The sequence below is a fragment of the Ciconia boyciana genome, chromosome 5 (assembly GCF_034638445.1).
Source record: "Ciconia boyciana chromosome 5, ASM3463844v1, whole genome shotgun sequence".
NCBI lineage: Eukaryota > Metazoa > Chordata > Aves > Ciconiiformes > Ciconiidae > Ciconia > Ciconia boyciana.
This window is the reverse complement of record NC_132938.1, coordinates 48146361-48166858: the sequence shown is the minus strand read 5'-3', so window position 1 is coordinate 48166858 and position 20498 is coordinate 48146361. Positions and strand designations below refer to the sequence as shown.

The following is a 20498-nucleotide window of genomic DNA, read 5'->3' as shown; positions in this document are numbered from 1 at the left end:
CTTCAGAGAAACTTGCATTTTAACATTCTCAAACCAAACATATGCAATACATTTCAAACTAACTACATGTTTATTTAGCTCATGCATGTGCACATAGAAGGACTATAACTGCAACTTAAAAAAGTTAAAACCCAGTAGATAATTTTTTCTTGTATTATTTGAATGCTTAATGAAAATATTTAGTCTAATTTAGACCATGGGCAATACTAATATCCATATACACATTTTAAAGAGTCAAAGAGTGTGTGTGTGTGTATACAGACGAAGTACCTGCTGAAAAGAACTAAAATAGACTGTGTATAGGCAAAATGAAGTCCCAAAATAATTTACTGAAGTACAGTTTCTCTCACCCCAATCTCATAAATCTCTGTTGGAGAAAGTCCTGCAACGTGTCTTTTGCTTGCAGTATGGTACTAAAACAAGCAAAAAACCCAACATCTAAGAAATCATTGTCTTCAAGTCTGATAGCATTTTTTTAATATTCACAGAACTGTCCTAAACAAATTAACAGCTGCAATGAATCATTTCAATGTGTTGAACGCGTGATGGAATGCGTGTCCTTTATAAGCATTTGCTAAAAGTTTGGTTGAATCACTTGTAGGTTGAATCACAGCAGGCGCCTGCCTTGACACACCTCTGTTCAGGACAGTAGATTAACACACACATGGTACTGCTTCTGATTCCTGGATGCTGTTTTGAAAACACCAAGTATTTTCCTAAATAGTAACTCTGTCCTCCCTGTCTTAGCACCTTCCTATCAACTCTTCCTTACTATACAAACTACTCATCATAGTATTTAAGGACATTTAAAGTTTATCCTGTGCTTATCTTATCATCTCTCATTGTTAAAGGCTATCTGCAGTCTCATACCTATTTCCAGGGCAGAACTCTGTATTGATTACTTGCTGTTTTCTCCTCTTACTGCTCTCGCTGAGGAGCTAAAGTAGAACTCTACAGAGACACTTCTAAAACTACTTCTTCATTCTTTCATTGCTTCATGGTTTTCTGTATCACTTCACACGGTTTTCTGTATCACTTCTTCATTCTTTCATTGCTTCATGGTTTTCTGTACCACTATCACCTTTTTATATTTCAACTATAAGCTCTTGAGATAACTTGGTTTTTGTTTTGTGCTTGAATTGTGCTTGTGATTAAGGCACTAGGGTACTTCATGACTGTTTATAACAGTAATAACAACACTTTGCACTAAAATATTCTTTCATGGATGTCCAAACATACTTGAATGCATGTATGAGTACACAGCTGAATAAGAACTGTTTTTCAAATGCTGGTATAAATAAACCGTTTACCTTCATCTTGTGAATATAATCTTAAATGCAAAAATGTGTAGGGTCAATAATAGTGATGTATAAATATCATTATACACCCTACCCAACACTTAACTCTATTGGATGAATCTGATTATTTCTTCTTTATATATAGTACAGTAGCATTGCAATAGATATGTTTTTGTCCATTAAATGATATTTTCTAGAATGTCCTGTGTTGATGAATGTTGTGTCACACCTGCAATTCCTTTCTAGAAGGGACACCTTATAAAGAATTATATATCAAATACTGAGAGAAAGCAAGAAAGAGAATTTCACTTCTCTGTATTTATAATGAGATCCTAATAAATTTTCTTACAGTTCACATCAAAAGTCATATTTACCGCACAGAGACCCCTGGCTCCAAGATTTAGCTGAACTTTAGCAGAAAGGGAGAACCAAAAGAATCCCACCACAGATTAACTTCTTTCACTGGAACTTTGATACTATGCAAGTCCTGTATACACACCTGTTGTAGGCTGAAATGTAGAATAGCTTTTACTTCAGTTAGAAGAAGGATTTGCAACAGAACAATCTGAATTATGCGTAAAATGTAAAATTATCATCTAAAAGGAAGAATATAATTGTAATTGGACAAGCAGTAATGTAAAAGCCTCAGTGCACAAATGAGTCAATACAAAAAGAGATTCCCACCATCAGACTGCAGTGAGTACATAGATATAGTACAATGAATGTTTGCTCAAATCTTATTGCAAATGGGGTTACTGTGATTATTAACCACTTCATTTATATACAGACCCAAAATTCATACAGGAAACACACTTGCATCTGCTATGTTTATGATTTACAGAAGGATTTTTTTTTGTTCTGTACACAAAGCTCTAGTTCTTACTTGAGACAGGAGTTTATAAGGAATAAATAGTCAACAGAAGTACAGCTGTTCTGAATAGAAAAAAGTTTTTGTACATTATTCTATGACAGGGGATGTGGTCAGCCATAATTAAAGGACATAATGTTTGCAGACCTTTTTTTAAATTACTCATTTTACTCAAAATATGTGAGTACTTATAAAAAGCTTAACCAAATGGAACAACAGCAAGTGTTTGGAGTCAGGGAATGAACTGCCTTTTAAGTTCCCTCTAGGTGTTAGAAATGGGTAGATGTTGTTAAGAAAATGTTTACTTATCCCAGTAGGTTCACAGGAGGTTCATCAAACATTAAACACTACGAATGACTGTTTATTACAACTGGAAAGTATATTTGGCAAGGGCGATGAAAATGACTTCTACAGTACATGCAATTTTCATTTGATCCTTCAGTATACATGTTAAATTGCATTCCACAACAGGTTTCTGTTCATTTCGTATCACAATAAAAGGAACACACCCAACATTCCTGTACAGCAGACACTGCAAATCAGAGCTTGTCCTGCCTTGAAGGTACAAAGTCCTTGAACAAAACATTACTTTGTAGGGAAGGAACCGTAGCTCTGTCCTCATGTATCAGTTCTTGGTGTCATCAAACATGTCAGAGGTTGACCATATTTAAGATTTGTGAAGAAAAATATTTTGTATTGTTTGTCATATTTAAATTTGCTTTATATGTAACATATACGTCACAACCCAAAAAGCATGGTAGAGACTACAGCTACATTGCCCATATAAAGATTCTCACACCGTTTGAACAAGTCAGATTTAAGATTTGTGAGCTAGCTTTTATAGCTCTAGACTGATAACCATAATGTTGTCCTGACATACTCTCGGCGTTCAGCTGTATCGCTTCTACCTACATATTTTCCACTATCTATATCTCTTAATTCCCATCTCATGTTACCTCATTATACTTCCATACGTATGATGTACACAAGCATAGTATATGTGATCACACAACAACTAAAAGGCAAAATTAATTGGGAAAGTATGCTTAATAAGAGAAATTTAAGAAAAACATTCCAAAAAACCTTGCATTTGGGAGTAAAACATTAAAAGCATAAATGCAAAATCGTAAGTACAGAAGTCCTGAAGTAGAATAAACAGCATTACAGGGGACCAAAACCTGAATAGCAATGTGATCCTGCTATGAAAAAGGCAGGTCTCATTCAGATATATTTAGAACAGCACCATAAAGCTAGACTACTGAGCTGCCAGAGAGGTCTCAGCTGAAATACAGTGTCCAGATTTACCTCCAGCTCTTGTAAGATATAGGCAGAGAGAAAGAGAATATTCAAAAGAAAAAGCAAGAAGGAAGGGAAAACATGAACTATGATAAAAGATCGAGTGAGACAAGTTTCTTTAATCTAGACAAGACTAGACTGACAGGAGATGTGATAACAAACACATAAGAGAGCATCAGATGATCAGCTGTTCCCTAGTCCATCAATGACAGGAAAGATTTATGTTATGTATTAGAAAAAAAAATCCATACTATGTAAAGCAGCATAACAGATGATCAGGGAAATCTCTGACATATTCGTCCCTGAACTTCACGAACAGTACAAATATCTAGCAAGAACGAGCTTGGTCTATCTCCTCCCTGCTTAGAGCAGGACAATGGCTCAGAAAAGTTCCCACTGAGTTCCCTCCCAACCTTGCATTTCTGTGATTGCATTACACACCATTTATCTGGTAACCTGACTGTTTCTAGAAAACATGTAAAATTATGCTGAGGGAAATGCTGAATTCCAGAAACAAATTAATTCTAAATCATTCTAAAATCTGCGCTATTGACTAGCTATGCCCCAAACTGCTGTACACATAACCAAACTCTAATATACCTTTTTCCTCAGTAATTTGTATGTTTGTACATACCTCCATTTGTACGTTTCAACCCTTTAGATTTATTATATTAATGGTGTAATAAAAAGCAATAACTGCATGCCTGTATACCTAAATATAAAATATTTGGTAGAAAAATACGGGGTATTTTGTTGTTGCATGTCAACCCACGAGCCCTTAAGTCACACGAAAATATGAAAATTAATGAAACTACTCCAGTTTTGGACTTTAATTTAACTACTTTCTCGTGAAGAAAAGTAGGGAGTCACGGGGTTTTAATAAAGTTGGTTCCTCAGGAGCAGTAGTTCCTTTGGCAGTATCATCTACAATTGCTTTGAGGCCTCAAAATAGTATTCAATATAACGCATTTAAGAAGACTGTTTTAGCATCAGCTATAAAATAAAAGTAGACGTATTTCTACCATGCTCTACTTTTTCAATGTCTATGGCCACTATTTAAAATGGATCCTTCAAAGATGGTTTGAAAGCAGACTACTTCATTCTATTTCTAGTAGGCTCCCATGAAATTTTGTGCTGCTTACAGCATGAACAAATCTATTAAAATAGAATAGGTTGAATTTTAAGGCACCGCTAGAAGTAACTGCCTCAGCCTGATTCTTGGTGTTATTAAAAAAAAAAAAATCATGGACCCAGTCTAATTATTTTTATTATAATGCATAAATATATAATATTTTCCTTTACAAATGCAATTCCTTCTTAGCCCTTTCCTTGACACATGTTAAAAAAAGAAGGAAAGATGATACCTGCCAAGTAATAAACCCATAGTATTAACAAATTCAGTACGTTGTAGAGCAAATCTCATTCTCTTGAAGACTGCTAGTAAATCAATTGACTTGCAGTAAGCCTGGAAGAGCTTTGGTTATAACACTGTCACTGTCCACAGATGTGGCCGAAATTATCTCTAACTGGTCTGGTCAACTAGATCAAGTCTTTTGATTTAGATTTTTAAAAAATTATATTAATTAGGGCTTGTTAACATAATATGAGTAAGGGTGGCACTCTCTGTAACAGAAATGATAGAAAAATCATGGTGCCTTATGTTCTCAACCGGGCCATTAATCTTCCTTGTAATGTTTTAAACGAGTCTGTTCAGGCACTGATTATGGCCCCAATCCTGCAGCCAGAACTGCTAGCACTGTAACACTGACTTAAAGGGATCTCCCTCTGTGTGCACACAGCTGCATCTCCTTTCACATTACTTCTCTGTTCTTGCACATTCACCACGCTGTGAAGCTACAAAGTCAAAATATTTACCTGCACAAAAAAAGGAAGTGCCACACACTTCAACCTGCACTAATCTTAGCTCATTTACAGAGTACTGTTCTACCTAGCCCATTTAAAGAAGGCAAGTATTTTTTTTTATTTCAAAGGCATAATTTTAAAAGAGTGGTGAAGGCTGCTGCACAGGCATCGCTCATTCTATTTCTCATGTGTACCCTTTTTATAAAAGGGTTTTTAACACCCAGTTGAAAATGAATATTTACACACTGAAACATACCTTTATTGCTTGTATTTATATTTAAAGTATTTTCTCCCTCAGTCTCTTGTTTTCCTGTTCACTGATTCAGGAATACTGGGTGTTTCTGATGATTTCATGTAGAATATATGGAACTAATTACAGGACACAGACATCAAAAACTGTGGTTTTCTAAGCTTTAATTAATTGTGGTTTCACAGGCTGCTATTCATTGCAATCTAGGAAGTGGTTAGATGTGGGGTTTATTATCAGTTTAAATAAAGAGCCAAAGTGTGAGGCATTGGTTCCACCTGAATTTTCCAGCCCATAAAAAATACGATTTTCTGTGAACTGCAGACATTGTTTTCATTCTGTTGAACCCCATGTTACACAAAGTTATTTGCTGCACTAGCCTGCTAGACTGAAAGATACTGGCTAACCACAAGTTTATCCTTTGATCAAGACAGAAACTGTGCTTCAAAACCATATGATTGAAAATGCTCATTTGAAAGCTTGACAAAGCACTGTTTCACAAATAAGCCAAATAAGAAGATAAATTAAGAAGATATTAAAAAGGCATTATTTACGAGCATTGATCACTAAGTATATATCTCAATATGTTTTTTCCTGGGCATGAGGGACAGATAAGACAATCTGCTGCAGAAGAGGGGGAAAAAAAGCAACTTTGCAAGGAAACACTGGTCAAGAACACTCACTGAAGAGATGTGTGGCTACTTCTGGTGGGATTTCTTCCACTTGCCCTGCACAGTGAAGCCCCATGAGATGATCTGTTTGTTTAAATAAGAATAGAAACCCATTCTGAAGGTTCTCAATAACAAAAAAGAAATGTAATTGAGATGTACTGCATAAATTACACTTACGAAGCAATGTCAAACAAGTTGGGTAAATTGGCTGTGATGACTGCCATGCTTTGCAGAAGAAAGAGTCAATTTAGTATTTGGAGAAAATCTTTCCTGTTTTTGTAAATGATTATACATTTAAGATACCTAATTGCCAAGAAGATAGTATTATCATGTTCTTAGCCTTCTTCCTCTATTTACTATTTAATTTGAAGCTGTTTTGCATCTTTCAGATTATCTGTGCAGTCCCACTGTACAAACATGAGGATTTGAATGAACAAATTAGGATGTGTGAGCACAAACCACTTGTGGAATGGGAGGGGAGACAAGTTGCCATTTCAAGTACATCAACATAAACTTAATATAATTTGACTGAATTTAGATGAGTAAAAATTCCCTTTGTAAGTTTATATTCCAGTTAAAAAGTCAGAAGAGGACATTTTGCTATTTAACAATTAAGTTTATATTCTCTCCACAACCAATATATTAGTATTAGATATGGGTTACCTTAGCAACTATTGTGTGTTGTAAAAGAGAATTCGGAGAATTGAGGATGTTTTAGTAAACAAATAAAATACTGACACCTCTTTTCTTTTTTTCTCCCACTATTCCACTTCTCCTACAGAAAATTAAACCAATTTTTTTTGAGATAAACACTGATTGTGATCTCAGAATGACAACATCAATACTGTTTTTAACCCAAGTACCATCAAAGTTAAATACTTCCAGGCAATCTTTACTTCATTGCTGAAACTGGTCCATGGTGTATAATTCACTCAATTAGGAAATTAGAGGAATAGGTAGCAACTGTGAAATAAGATCTCACTGGGCAGAACATTATTCTCAGTGTGATAAATGCATATAGAAAAACAATTATTTGCCAATTAATTTATCAATATACTTTTTTTAAAAAATAATCTATTTAAACTTTGATAATGTGGCCACTATTTTGATGATGTGGTCATTTGTTTTTCAGACTCCAATACCTAATATTTCCTGTTGAAGGCAATGGGAACTGCTTGTTTAAAAATCTGTCTGTCACCAGTCACGCTGTCTGTATGACAAAGAACAACTAGAATCAAAACATTCAAAGATTTCAAAAGCCTATAAATTGGAAAGTATAACATTCTCTATTATTGCAATTTCAAAAGTGTGCTTATCACTATATGAATAGAAATAATGAATCACAGAATCATATAGGTTGGAAAAGACCTTTAAGATCATCGAGTCCAACCGTAAACCTAACACTACCAAGTCCACCACTACACCATGTCCCTAAGCACCTCATCCAAACGTCTTTTAAATAATACCCCCAGGGATGGCAACTCCACCACTTCCCTGGGCAGCCTGTTCCAATGCTTGATAACCCTTTCAGGGAAGTAAAATTTCCTAATATCCAGTCTAAACCTCCCCTGGCGCAACTTGAGGCCATTTCCTCTCGTCCTATCGCTTGTTACCTGGGAGAAGAGACATGGACATTAAAATTGCATGCAATAATAAATCCAAGATGATGAATTGTTAGAATAACTTTAAAATACAATTATTCTCCTGACAAAAACCACAGGAATACCATTTGTAAACAGAATGATCCAACCATGACAATTTGGCACTATCACTATTGCCAGTTACCCCCCCTCAGGCAACCTGACTATTATTTTCTCCTTCTCCTCTAAACCTCAATACATGGCAGAAAACAGAAAAGAGATGCCTTCCTTCTCCTGCAGCAGAAAATATCAGTGGAAGGTACAGGTGCCTTACTGCAAGGAAGCCATGGCCTATGACAGACTGTTACTGGAGACAGCACACTGTACGTGACAGAGTCAGAGCAGGGTATAAAATATCCACACTAAAAAGTTCACATGCTGTGCCCTATGCAAGATGTGTTTCTTCCTGGTTCTCTTTGGGGATTCTCTAATTGCTTGATTAGGAGACTACTTTTTGTAAGTGTTTAATTAAAGAGAGGACAGTGTGGAGCCTTTCATAAGTAAGTATACTTTCGTACTTTATTAGGGAATTAGATTGAAAGAAAAATGAAGAATGGAAAGTAAAGGTTTTTTCTTAAAACTGTTGTTAAAATTATTTTCCTCTGGTTTCAGATTTTTATGATGACATCACCTTAGTATTTTGCTACTCTTCCAAGTATTAACCATGAAATTGAGGCCAGCCCCAATCTATAAATTATCCACTGGAATTTTTGTATAGCACTAGCTTTGCAAATTATAGCTTTGTATGGCTTGCTTAATTATGCTACTTAGGCTCACATAATTGTTTTTAAAATTATCATTAACTTTTTTTAAACATCCTGCAGAGAAAAGTTGGTTCTGTTCACACTTGGGCAGCTTTTAATTTATTGATTTTCCAAATTCCCCTATAATTTGTAAGCAGTTTAAGGTAACGAAATAACAAATCCTTACTATGGAAATGTTATGATTTTTTTCTTCTTCTTCAACAGCATGGCAAGTCTCTTTTCCAATTTAAAGAAGCACCTTCCCAATGTAGTTTTTAGAAATATTAGATGCACTAGTAAGAGATACATAGTTCATATAAAAGGAGGCAATAATGACAAATTATAAAGGGTGCCTACTTAAAACAATGGACAGCAACCACAGTCTCAGAAAATAATCACAAAAGTCCCTGTAAGTGTACCTATTATCTAAATGAAAATCTGCAAAACCCCTTCAACTATTTACCAGTGCTGTTCCATACAAACATTAGGTGTTAATGTCTCTTCTGCTGTTTAGTCTTAATTCTAAGAAAATGTATAAATAAATCCTTAACTACACAGAGACACATGCTAGTAGCTCGCAAAAGTAACAGCTGATTTTACTTTGCTCTTCTTCTGGCATGACATCACCTCAAAGGTGTTCTTAGGCTTTGAATTAAGTAGGAATACAGCGCTGCTCTGCAGTACATAAACACCACGGTTTGGTTTACTACGGCAGAGCAGAAAGCTGCTGTGGGGTTGACAGCTGCCCAAAGACCTGCGCTTGTGCTTCGCCTCCGTACAGTGGGTTTGCACAAGATTCAGGTTCACCTGTCTCTCACATTTACAAAATATCAGGCATTCAATCTGATCACCTCTATCACATCAAAGATGTGCAGGTTTGTTCCTTAAGTTCTAATATTTTTAGATATGCTTTGTTAGCAAAGTAGTAAATTACTTCCACTTTTATGTTATCTTTCATCCATGTAAATACCTAGCTGTAAAAATAACTCAATGTTTTATTCTTAATGACAATAGGGAACATAATTGAAAAACCCTCTGACAATATTTTGTTGTTGTACTGTTGCCTTGACCATCTATCTTTGATTTTTGGTGAAAATCTGGGCTGTACTCTGAAGTGTTTTATATCAGCAAACAGTTTCAAAACATTCTTATGAACCTTAATTCTACATTTATGCTGCATCAAAAAATGTACTGCTATTTTAGGCACCTAAACACAAGGTTTTTTTCTACATGAAAGGTGCCTATGACTTTCTGAAGCACAAAGGCAATTAAAAAAAGTAAATACAGTATTTAAAGTTACATATATTGACAGAGCGCAAACAAGAAGAGATCAATGACAGCATTTACTTTGACTAAAAGACAAGAATTCCAAGCGAAAAAGTCATTACACAGATGACTCAAGAACGGGAATTATTTTATTATTAACTTTTGATTACCCAGAACACCTCACATTGAAAAGCCCAAAGACAAATATGCACACACAAGTCAGAAGAGTTCAGAAGATCAGAGTGATTTTCAGAAGATAAGCAAGGGCAACCCTATTAACAGCTTACATATTAAAAGCCCACATATATGTGGTCAACTGTCCTGCCAGTTAGCAAGTTAAAAATGATTTGGCATTTGGCCCTTTCCCCCAAGAAATACAGATGATGACCAAGTGACTTCAATAATTTGGCTCAACTCAGTTATCTTACTCTCCTTGGCTACCTAGTCATTTTGGTCATGTCAGCCAGCAGGGAAGTTCCAGGTCAGTTGCACAGAGTTAGCAAAATTTGTTTACAAAACAATTTTAGATTTTAGATGTTTTGAAGTTTCAAAAATAGTGACCTTTTTACATTCACATGCAGGCACAAGAAGTAAAAGAAAAATACTGAAAATAAAACATTTGAAAATTCAAATTTAAGAAATTGTATGTACTATGCCAGCTATTCACAAAACCATGAAGATACTGATTTCTAACAAAATGACCTTAGCACAGCATCCACCTTGTTAAAGACGGTCATGGTGTTTAAAGGGTATTTGTCACACTGTTAGAAGAACATTTAGAACAAGAGATGTCTACCTAGAAACTCTTAAGTTAACTAAGTGCTACCAAAAGACACCAGAGCTACATACTGGACAATAAAGCCCCAGATTGATTTAATTATCTACACCACTACACAGAAATTCCCCTAACCACCTAACAGAGTTACTCAGATGAGACCTGAGAATTGTTGTATGTGGTGTCAGGGTAGAGTTATTATGGAGTTCCCCCAAGAAATCCTTTTGCAGCTGAAAGGGAAGGAACCACCAACTTCACAATATCTGTCGGATTACATGCAAAATTTCTTCCAAAGGCTGTGCCATCTTCTTTCACACCTCCACTTTTCAAGTGCCTTTGAACCTGGTCTTTCATGCACTAAATCACTCCCTTCAATTTGAAGCGCAGCATTTTATTTCTCCTCATAAATGATTCTTATTATTTTTCTTACTACGATTTATTGCCTAGCTCAAAAGAAGAGTGAAATGAATACTCAAGCAGCCTGAGCATTCAGCCTCTGGAAACGTCTTTTGGCAAACAGATTGTCCTCCATTTTCACATGCTAGGTTTTGTTTATTTCATTTTGTTTTTTAAACAAGTACAGTACTTCAACAACATACACCAGCTATCAGGAGTGAACATGGAAGCAACCCTCCTGAATTCCTTCTCCATCACCCTAGCTAGAGATAATTGAAAGAACAGATGCAACAGCTTTGTGATTATCTAGACTTTCCCATGAAAACAAAACCAAAACCTTTTCAACAAAAATTCTGGCTTCTTCAGCCAAACCTTTCATCATCATCATTAAAAAAGTTTTGAGTACTTATGAGAAGCTAACAAATGACAGCTCATAATCCCCATCTGTAACACCAGAGGCCAGGTACTGCAAAGACAAGACAGGTGCAAATTTTGGTATTCCCATAGTGCTTATTATCTATCCCTTTTTAGAAACAAAAGGATTTATCTTAACACCACTACCAATGCCCCACATTAATCTTTCCACAAGCAAACTCTTACCCTGAAGCTACTGTACAGTGTTATTACTCTGTCAAGAATTTTCCTCCTGAATTTAAAGAGGTGCTTCCACCAGGTTGTGGAGTTAGACTGTGCAGTCAGTCATCTATAGAAGCTGCTCCACAGCTGATTTGATCTCAAATGTCTAGAGCTGCACCCATCATTCCATTTTTTCCACACAATTCTGCTGTTCCTAAGAGCATTTCAGATCTGGACTATATGTGAAAAAAATAGAGAAGTTGCACTGAGTAACTCTGTTGTGTCCCAAATTCTTTCCTTTCATTCCTGTTTTCAACTTTTCCTAACAGAATTATGGTAAGAAAAATTAGCACAGTACACACCACTCTAATTAGTTACTGCCTGTTTTGTTGGGGTGCGGCAATGGATAGGACTGAGGCATGACTAAGATAGTCATGATGGATAGGGACACAACATGAATGCAGCTGAAATAGCATAACTGAAACTTACGGTGCTGCCTGAAACCTAGTATCAAATGTACATTTGCTTACCTTTTTTTCCACTAGCAAGCATGTCAGACACAACATCTCAGTATTTGAAAGCACAAAAAATCTAGGACTGTGCCAGTTACACAGGGGATTACTTTGAGAATGGGACAGAGTCACTTGGCTTTGGAATTTGTAGAGAAGCCATCAGCGTGCTTTCTCAAAAAGCTGTGAATAACATGTTGATCCTGGAAATTGGAAAAGGGATAGTCAACTAGACAATTATGTAATACTTAAAACATAAAAAATAAAGATGAAGGTAGCCAAAAAAAAACCAAAATGCCAAAACCCAGCAGAGCTAAATGGACCTGGGAAAACAGGAAGGTGGCGTTGGGGTTTTTTTGTTGGGTTTTTTGTTTGTTTTTTGGGGTCAGGGGGCAGTTTTGGTTTTTTTTAACCAAACATATTACTGAAAAGTAGCTTGTATAACATTCAGTAAAGGATTAAATTTAAAAAGTCACACAAAAATAACTGAGACACTGCACTCTGTAGAATCGATACGATCAATAAGATTGAACAAATACATTTGAACCGTGACTACAGAATAATTTTGAAAGACTAAAGGAACCTTTGGACATCATTGTGGAATATTTATGTTGAGGTAGCATCCAACAGCTCCAATTACATGGTATCAGTGAGTTTACAGTTTAAGAGTGACATGTTTTTATATACATACATATCCCTCTCGAGGATGTTGGCAAAGGATGTTGTGAAGGCATGAAGTTTAGGGGGTAGAAGTTTAGGGGTAGATGGACAATTACTTGCAAGGAATGTCTGTTACAGATTACTAAACGGACAAAGCACGCAGGCTTAGGGAATCCCCCTCTTCTGCAGAAAATAGCTGGTAAGTGGGGGAGTACAGGAGGGGTGAAGAATCACATCTGCTTGACCTCCTCCTAGTGCTCCCTGCCATCCATGTATGACCACCACTGGTTGCAGGCTCCTTGGCTAGACAACCTTTGGTTTGATTCAAGGCAGCCTGCCATTTGGGAAACTGGGAAGGCAATTGGAAAGGCTTAGAAACTTGACATTACTGCTAACTCTGTTGAATAATAAATTTTCAAATTAACATGCCAATATAAATAACACATATTAAATGCTTTAATGTATTACTACTGACTGATAAAGACTAACCAGCTTAATCTGATGCTCATTCATTTGTAAAGAACCATTTTAGAAGTGAGATTTTGTGAAGAGAGAATCTCTTTGAAGGTCACTTAAGGAAAGTTGGTACAAGTAGAGAATAGCATATTTTAGGCTAATATTTACAGTTGTTACAGAGTGGCAGTATTATTCTTTTGTTAATTTCTTCTGTGTAATTGCTCTGATTAGACCTAATTCAGTCCTTGAGTGAACTTAACAAAAAAAAAGAAAACCAACCAAAAGACTCAAATACTATTTGAAAAAAAGTTTCTCAGTTAGTATAATGGTAGCCATTTAATTAAGTAAAAAACTTACAATCTGAAATGTCCTTCAAACTCTGATGTCAAAATGCAATAAAAGACATTTATTTATTTTTAAATCTTGAGTTTTGATATTTAACTGTGTTTTACTCTAAGAATACACTCTCATAATAAGGACTTCCAGAATATACTCAGGACTACAATATTAAAATGTAATGGTTGAACGTTATTTTCATTAGTGATGTGTTCCCTGCTTATGAGCAGGTGTAAACGTCAATGTCTATTAAGTCAAGCTGAATGACAAAAGTAGCACCAATGGTAACTGCTGTGGTAATCCACAAGGCTGGTAATTCACCTCAGTCCACCTTCCCCATGTCACATGTATTCTCTTCCTTGCATCGTTAGTGCAGATTGGATTTTCCACGTTACTACCTTTCCTGAATTTGTACACAATTTTTTTTTCTATTTTCTCATCAGTTGGCAAAATATAGTTCTTTCAGATTGGTCCCAAACAGAAATAATGTTACTTGAGATCCCATATACACCAGCGAGACCACTCCCAGAGTCATGACATTCCGGAAGACTTTTGAAATTGTTCAAGACAAGACAAAAACACTCTTATTTCTATCTTTAACTTCTCACGTAGACTTTTTGAAAACAACAGAGCACACAACATTAAAACTTATATATGCAAGATTTGTTGCAGCACACTACAATAAAGTAAATGATAGACCATGTAAAAGTAATACTCATTTTCAAATTAAATAAATATGCATACATAAACTTCCAATGAAAATGCTGAGACACATTAGTAAAGTTTCCAAATAATAAAAAAGTCCCTGAAAATATAAATATTTATTACTAAATGGAAACCTAATAAAAGCTTTTAGTAACTTACAGAAATTAAAGAAAAGAGATTGTCTCATGTATTTGAAATACTTTCCCGATATGTTTTCTAAACTTTTTCACTTTTTAGGGCATTTAAAGACGTTAAACATTGTTTGCACTGAATTATCCTAATATCTGCTTTCATGTGAGAGGAGAGGGTTAATATGTGATCAAAGACATAATTTGGGGAAAGGAGCAAAAAGGGCTGCCTGCTTTTTCTTGACAGTTGCAGTACCCCATCTCTTGTTTATGGTAATAAATTCTGCTTGAAACAGGTTGCCAGAGTGATCTAGCTTGTACATAATGCTATTGATGACTAAAGAAGAGCAGTTTTCACAAGCTCTTCTCCACCTCATTTTTTTTTATTTCCCCTCAATACTGTCTTTCAAAAATACAATTTTAAGACTTATGTGAATGCTCCATAACCAGAATCAGTTATGTTACTTGTTGGAACACTCCTGAAATTTTCAGGAAGAAATTCTACTGAAGTTGTTGAATAGAAAAAAAACAAAGCATGACATTTGAGGTGTGGTAACATAATTGCATTTAATTTTGAAATTGTTACTTATCTAGAAATAAGACAATTAATTTGTAAAAAAAAAAAAAAAAAAAGAAAAAAAGTACTACAAATGGTCAGTGAAGTGATTTCTGATTCTTTTCAGCCTAAGCCATTGTAAAATTAACTTCACAGAAAAATACAAAAGAAGTGGTATATACTACATGAGAAACTACATTCAAATTTTGGCCAGAGGGAAAGGAACCTAGTCCTTCAGAGTACAAAACTTGCTATCATATAAGCATATTCATTCTTTTTAAGAACTAAATGACAATCAATTGGGTTCAAAACATCTCTCTCCTTTTTAGAGTCTCAGAAAATCCACACTGACATCGCAGGTTGTGTAAGTCAAGGACATACTTCCATGGACTTCTGTGCAGGCCCACAATTTTGCTAGAACAATTTTACTAGATTCATTTCTAACCCTGTCTCTCTGCAAGTCTGCTTCACATGCACAGATTTTTACATTTTTTATGATGTCCATGTGACAGAATGAGATATGGTCACATGAAAACAAGATGTGATTTGATTAGGAAATATCCTTCAGAGGTTCTTTGTGCTTCAAAGGGTGTTTTTTCCCCTCTCATTGTAGTCCCATGGATAATAGCCATAATCAGTTTTGTACTTTTTGTAGTTTTTTGATTAACCTGAAGCATGTCACTCCTATCTATGTATTTTGGGGTGATCTTTAATGTCTCATTTAAGAAATTTAAAAGGAATTTCTCTTTAGACCTCAAGCACAAATTTAATGCAAAATTAAATCTCTAAGGAAAGAGTTAGTCCGAAAACCTCTCTGATTTACAATGAATTTGTGCCACACACACACAAATTGAATGACTGAATTTGCACGCTGGAGCATCTTTAGGAGTTTCTTGATTTATCTGGGCTTAGGTTTCACTATACCTAATCAGTGGAACCTCTGAACACAGAGGTTTTGTTTAAGAGTCTTTCCCATTATAATAAGGATTTTCACAGTCCTTTTTCACTTCATGTAGCATTGCAAAGTGCTAAATAACACTCATACACTCTCCTGCTGCTTCACACCACCTTGGCTTAAACAACCCTGAAATCGTGTTATTTCCAAAATCTTTTGATTACTTCCTAAGAGAGTGTAGAAAAACCTTTGTTTAGGAGATCAATGATGTACTTTATGACGTTTCTGGATGGATTTTCAGTTATTGCAACCAAAGTTAAGCCTTTCTTGGGTTTTGGTACTGACATGCGAGATACACACCTCATATCTGTGAAATCTGTGGACTTTTGAAAAGAAGGGAATGCTAGGTAAGAGCTTTCCTTTCTCTGTTCTATTAGTATTTAAATTTTATTTGCCTTTTTCATTAAACAAGCTCAATTAAAAAGGTTCCACATACAAAATTAACATGCTCAACCCTAAAAGAGCACAGCTTAGATAGCCCTAAGCAGATTATCTACACGGTATTAATCTTCATTACTGTTAATAGCAAGAGTATCTCTGCATCAAAGGAAAAAAATATCTCTTGGATTGAAATCCAGGTAGCCATACAGGTACCGCACCAAAATCACAAAACACCTGCCAAGTCACTTTTAAACCAGGTCAGCCTTTAAGCAGCTTCTTGGATTTTCCTCTTCATCTTCACTTGCATAGAAGAGGGTTAAGTCTGTTCTTTGCAAAGGTCCTTGGCATGATCTTTGATGACAAATGACATGCTACCATATGCCAAAAAAGAAGGGGAATACAGTCACCCCCAGCTTCAACTTTAACTGGAGCTACTTTGTTCTGAGTGCCCTGAATAATTAATAACTACTTTGGCAATCAGTCATGCATTCCTTAATGGCACCTCAGGCATCAAGTATCCCATTCATCCGCTCCCCAAGTAACAATGGACTTTATTACATCGTTTTCTCTGCCAAACTTGTAACTGACATAATTTAAACTAAACAAGTCACTAGGAAGACTGAAGCCCAAACATATATTATAAGAGTTTATAAGGTTTCCCTCAATTGCATGTGGCTACTATATGGATTAGAGCTGTAACTAGGGGCAAGTGAGAAAAAGGGGAAAAAAAATGAAATATGGATTGTTTTTACAATAAAGTTCTAGGAGGGTTTAGGTGGTATAGTGCTGCCAAAAACATGACTATTAATAAATGCATAGCTGAACAGTCAAAATGCAGAACAACCGCTAAGCAGCCCTTAGTGAATAAAGCAGCTCACCAGTAAGCACAGACTAAGTGACAGGGCAGAGCATGAAAAGAGTGACTAAGAATAACGGCTGTGCTGAAAGTAGCATAATAATTTTGAAATAACAAAAACTACATTTTCTTAGAATAAGCTTTTGCAATACTTCCTTCCACTTTACAGTATTCCAGACAAAATTAACTTTCAACTATAGAACAGAGGAAAGAAAAGTGGAGTTAGACCAGAATTATAAAGTTCTAGATGTACCCAGGGTACACAATTTAAAATGGAAGAAATTCAAATAATTAAACTATAATTAGCTATAGTTTAATTCTGAAGAAAAGCTTCATGTTTTTCTTGGGGAGCATTCTGCTTGTATACAGTACGTGCACTGCTTTTATGTGTTGCCTTACAATCCCACTGTAAACCTTTCTAAAAAATGATGTTGCATCTATTGACATTGGAACCGCTGCAAGTCCTTTTGAGTGACTAAATCTTAGAAGTAAAGTAATCCGATCAATAGCCATTCTCCCCCTACTTATTCATCATGTGAAAAGTTGGTTTGAAATATAATATACAAAGTAAAAAAATATATATACAATAAATTACAGCAGATTTAAACAAAGCCATTTCTCTTGCTCTTTAAAAGACCTGAAAATGTGTCCAGTGCCCCTCTCTGTGTGTGGCCTCCAAATACAGAAACAAGCTTGCACTGTTTTATTTCAGTTTTGCTTCATTTCTCCCCAAACAATCTCTCATTGCTAGTCTACCAGGCATCTCCCCCTCCCCCCTTGTCAAAAAATGAGGGGAAAAAAAAAAAATTAACTGTTTAGGACCAATTCATTGAAGTGAATCACTAAGTGAATCAGTTATGTTTTTGCAAGAATTATTTAAAATTTACACTCATTCCTATAGCTGACATCTTTTTTGGGAGGGGCGGGGGGGCTGTAAATTTTACTTTCTCTTGAAATGTTGGATGAGATAGCATTCTAGTTTTAAAGAAAAACATATTTTTTAGCATCGGTTTTCAATTGCTTTAGGTACAAGTAGCAGGTCTAATCCTGAAACTCAGCAATATAGATTTCATTTACAATCTGCAGTCTGAAATGTGAAATTGTATTTTGCATGGCTTATTAAGACAGAATTTTTGATGAAAAAGATCACAGCCCTTTTAAAGAGAGATTTGGAAATTAATTGTCACAAACCCATAAGCAGTTGTTATACTGCACCTTTTGGAGCTAGTTCTGAATTCCTATGATATGAAGGGGGCTGCTCTTGCCTGTTAAACATGTGAGAGATAACATGCTTGGTTTCTAAAACAGTTTGTATGTGTACTTCTTATGCTATATGAGCTTTGTTAATGGAGAAAAACAGGGATCTAAAAATGCATCTTACAATGTCACCCCTGTTTTTGTCTATTGAATAAGTGATGTAAATATTTTGAAGATTCAAGAATTGTTTTGCAAGTGTTGATAATTTAAATGTTATAACCAGTTTTCCACATCAGATGTCAAGGAATAAACTCAGTCCATTTGTACAGCATGGCATCAAGATAATTATACGTATACTCTGGTATTTTTAGGTGCCTTTGTTTAATCCATTCCACAGAAATTGGATCATACATAAGTCAGATAGATATGTAGCAGGTAGGATGTAATGCTAAAGCTGCAACAACGAAATTTGGCATCAGCCCACAAATACATCTATTTAGGGATTTTCTTTTACCATTTGCTAAAAGTAAACATACTTATTACATTCTGCCCTCGGGTGTATGAAAGTTTAAACCTAGCCATATTTCAAGTTGGTTTGGACATTGATTGACATTTTATTTAATTTCAAAATTCATCATTATCAGGTCATACTATTCTACTAACAAAAGGGTCTAACTCACAAGAGAGTCAAATATGCAGATCAAACGTTTAATCACTTTAGGAATAGTTCTCAGGCCTAAATATCTAAAAATACTTACAGGAAAACAACAGAAAATAACATATGTATATATGTACACACACACACCAGTACACTTCACTGACATCATCATCAGTATGCTAAATATATTAAGTAGAAGATTATGTATTGTTGAAAAGATACGTGGAATTGTTCTTTGCTGCTTCTCAGTAACTGAAGTTTTGCAAATGGGGAGAAGAGGCAAAAATGGCAAAAGCAATACGCAAGCCAAATGTATTTTGAGTGAAGCGCATGTCAGTGGGGTTACAACATGGATTCCTTTTGATCAATTTCTTATTGAGCTTGCAGATATTTTCCAGCAACCAAATACCACAGACCACAAGACTACTTAGGAGATTCACAAAGTGAATTATGAGGAATTTAACAAAAATAGTCCTTACTCTTTAAATACGGAATACCTATTCTAAAACAAGTCAACCCCTGTTCTGCTCCACTCTAATGTTTCAGAACATTATCTCATCCTTAAAAACCTATAAACATTGTTTTGCTATCACAGATGTTTACTTTGGTGAAAGAAATCTGTTGACAGTAAAAACAGTCACATTTTAGACAATGACTATTGTTTAATACCTGCAATTTACAAGCATTAAACAACATTCAAGAGAAGTCTAAAGTACAGTTTTCAGGGAAAATGCAGTGGAAAATGAGTATTATGCATTGTTTGCTTTGTCACTGTAATAAAACAATCCAGAAGCATAAAAACTTTTCTGTTTTTGAACTAGGTATAACCATTTGGCTGTGTATGTCTAACAGCAGCTGACTAATAAAAACATTAATTTCTTCAATCTTCTTTGTAACTTCCCAATGCTCTTTCAATGTCACACAGCTGATTCTTATGCTGATTTTTCTTCTTCGCAAAGCTAGAACAAAATTTTTTTTTCACAGTACTGTGTTAGGAATGCAAACATTTTATTGAAGTTTCCACACAAACAACTGAGCCCACAACTTCCCAGTCCAAAGCCATCCAAGAAGAACCACAAGAACACTCAGTTAGTTAAAACACAGAAACAAAATGTACAATTCTGGAAGACAGATTGCTCATTTGTATTATTAAGAAATAAACAGTAATTAATCCTAAGCTATTAAAAGATTATTTTGAGCTACCACTTCAAAGATTTTGTTTTCTTGAAATGTTCCAATCTGAAACACATTACTTACTGGCATTAGAAGTGTATAATGGATGCAGAATCCAGGTTCAGAAGGAAAATATTCATCAGACACAAATCTTATTCTGATCTGGTTTCCTTTGGAGATTTGTCTGCTTGGCACACTACTGGAACCACACCAGCGCCCTAAAACAGTGCCATCACTAGGCTCTTCAACTTCTACAAAGTCATACCTGAACAGAAAAGAAAATCAAATG

At 35.3% G+C, this 20498-nt stretch overlaps 1 protein-coding gene across 1 annotated transcript in view; it reads right to left on the bottom strand.

The window, feature by feature from the left end:
- PDGFC (platelet derived growth factor C) overlaps nt 1-20498 on the bottom strand; it is a 136863-nt gene that overhangs the window by 17307 nt on the left and 99058 nt on the right. The window contains exon 3 of the mRNA XM_072863059.1: nt 20294-20474. Coding sequence (XP_072719160.1) covers nt 20294-20474 — 181 coding nt within the window. The remainder of the gene's footprint in view (nt 1-20293; nt 20475-20498) is intronic.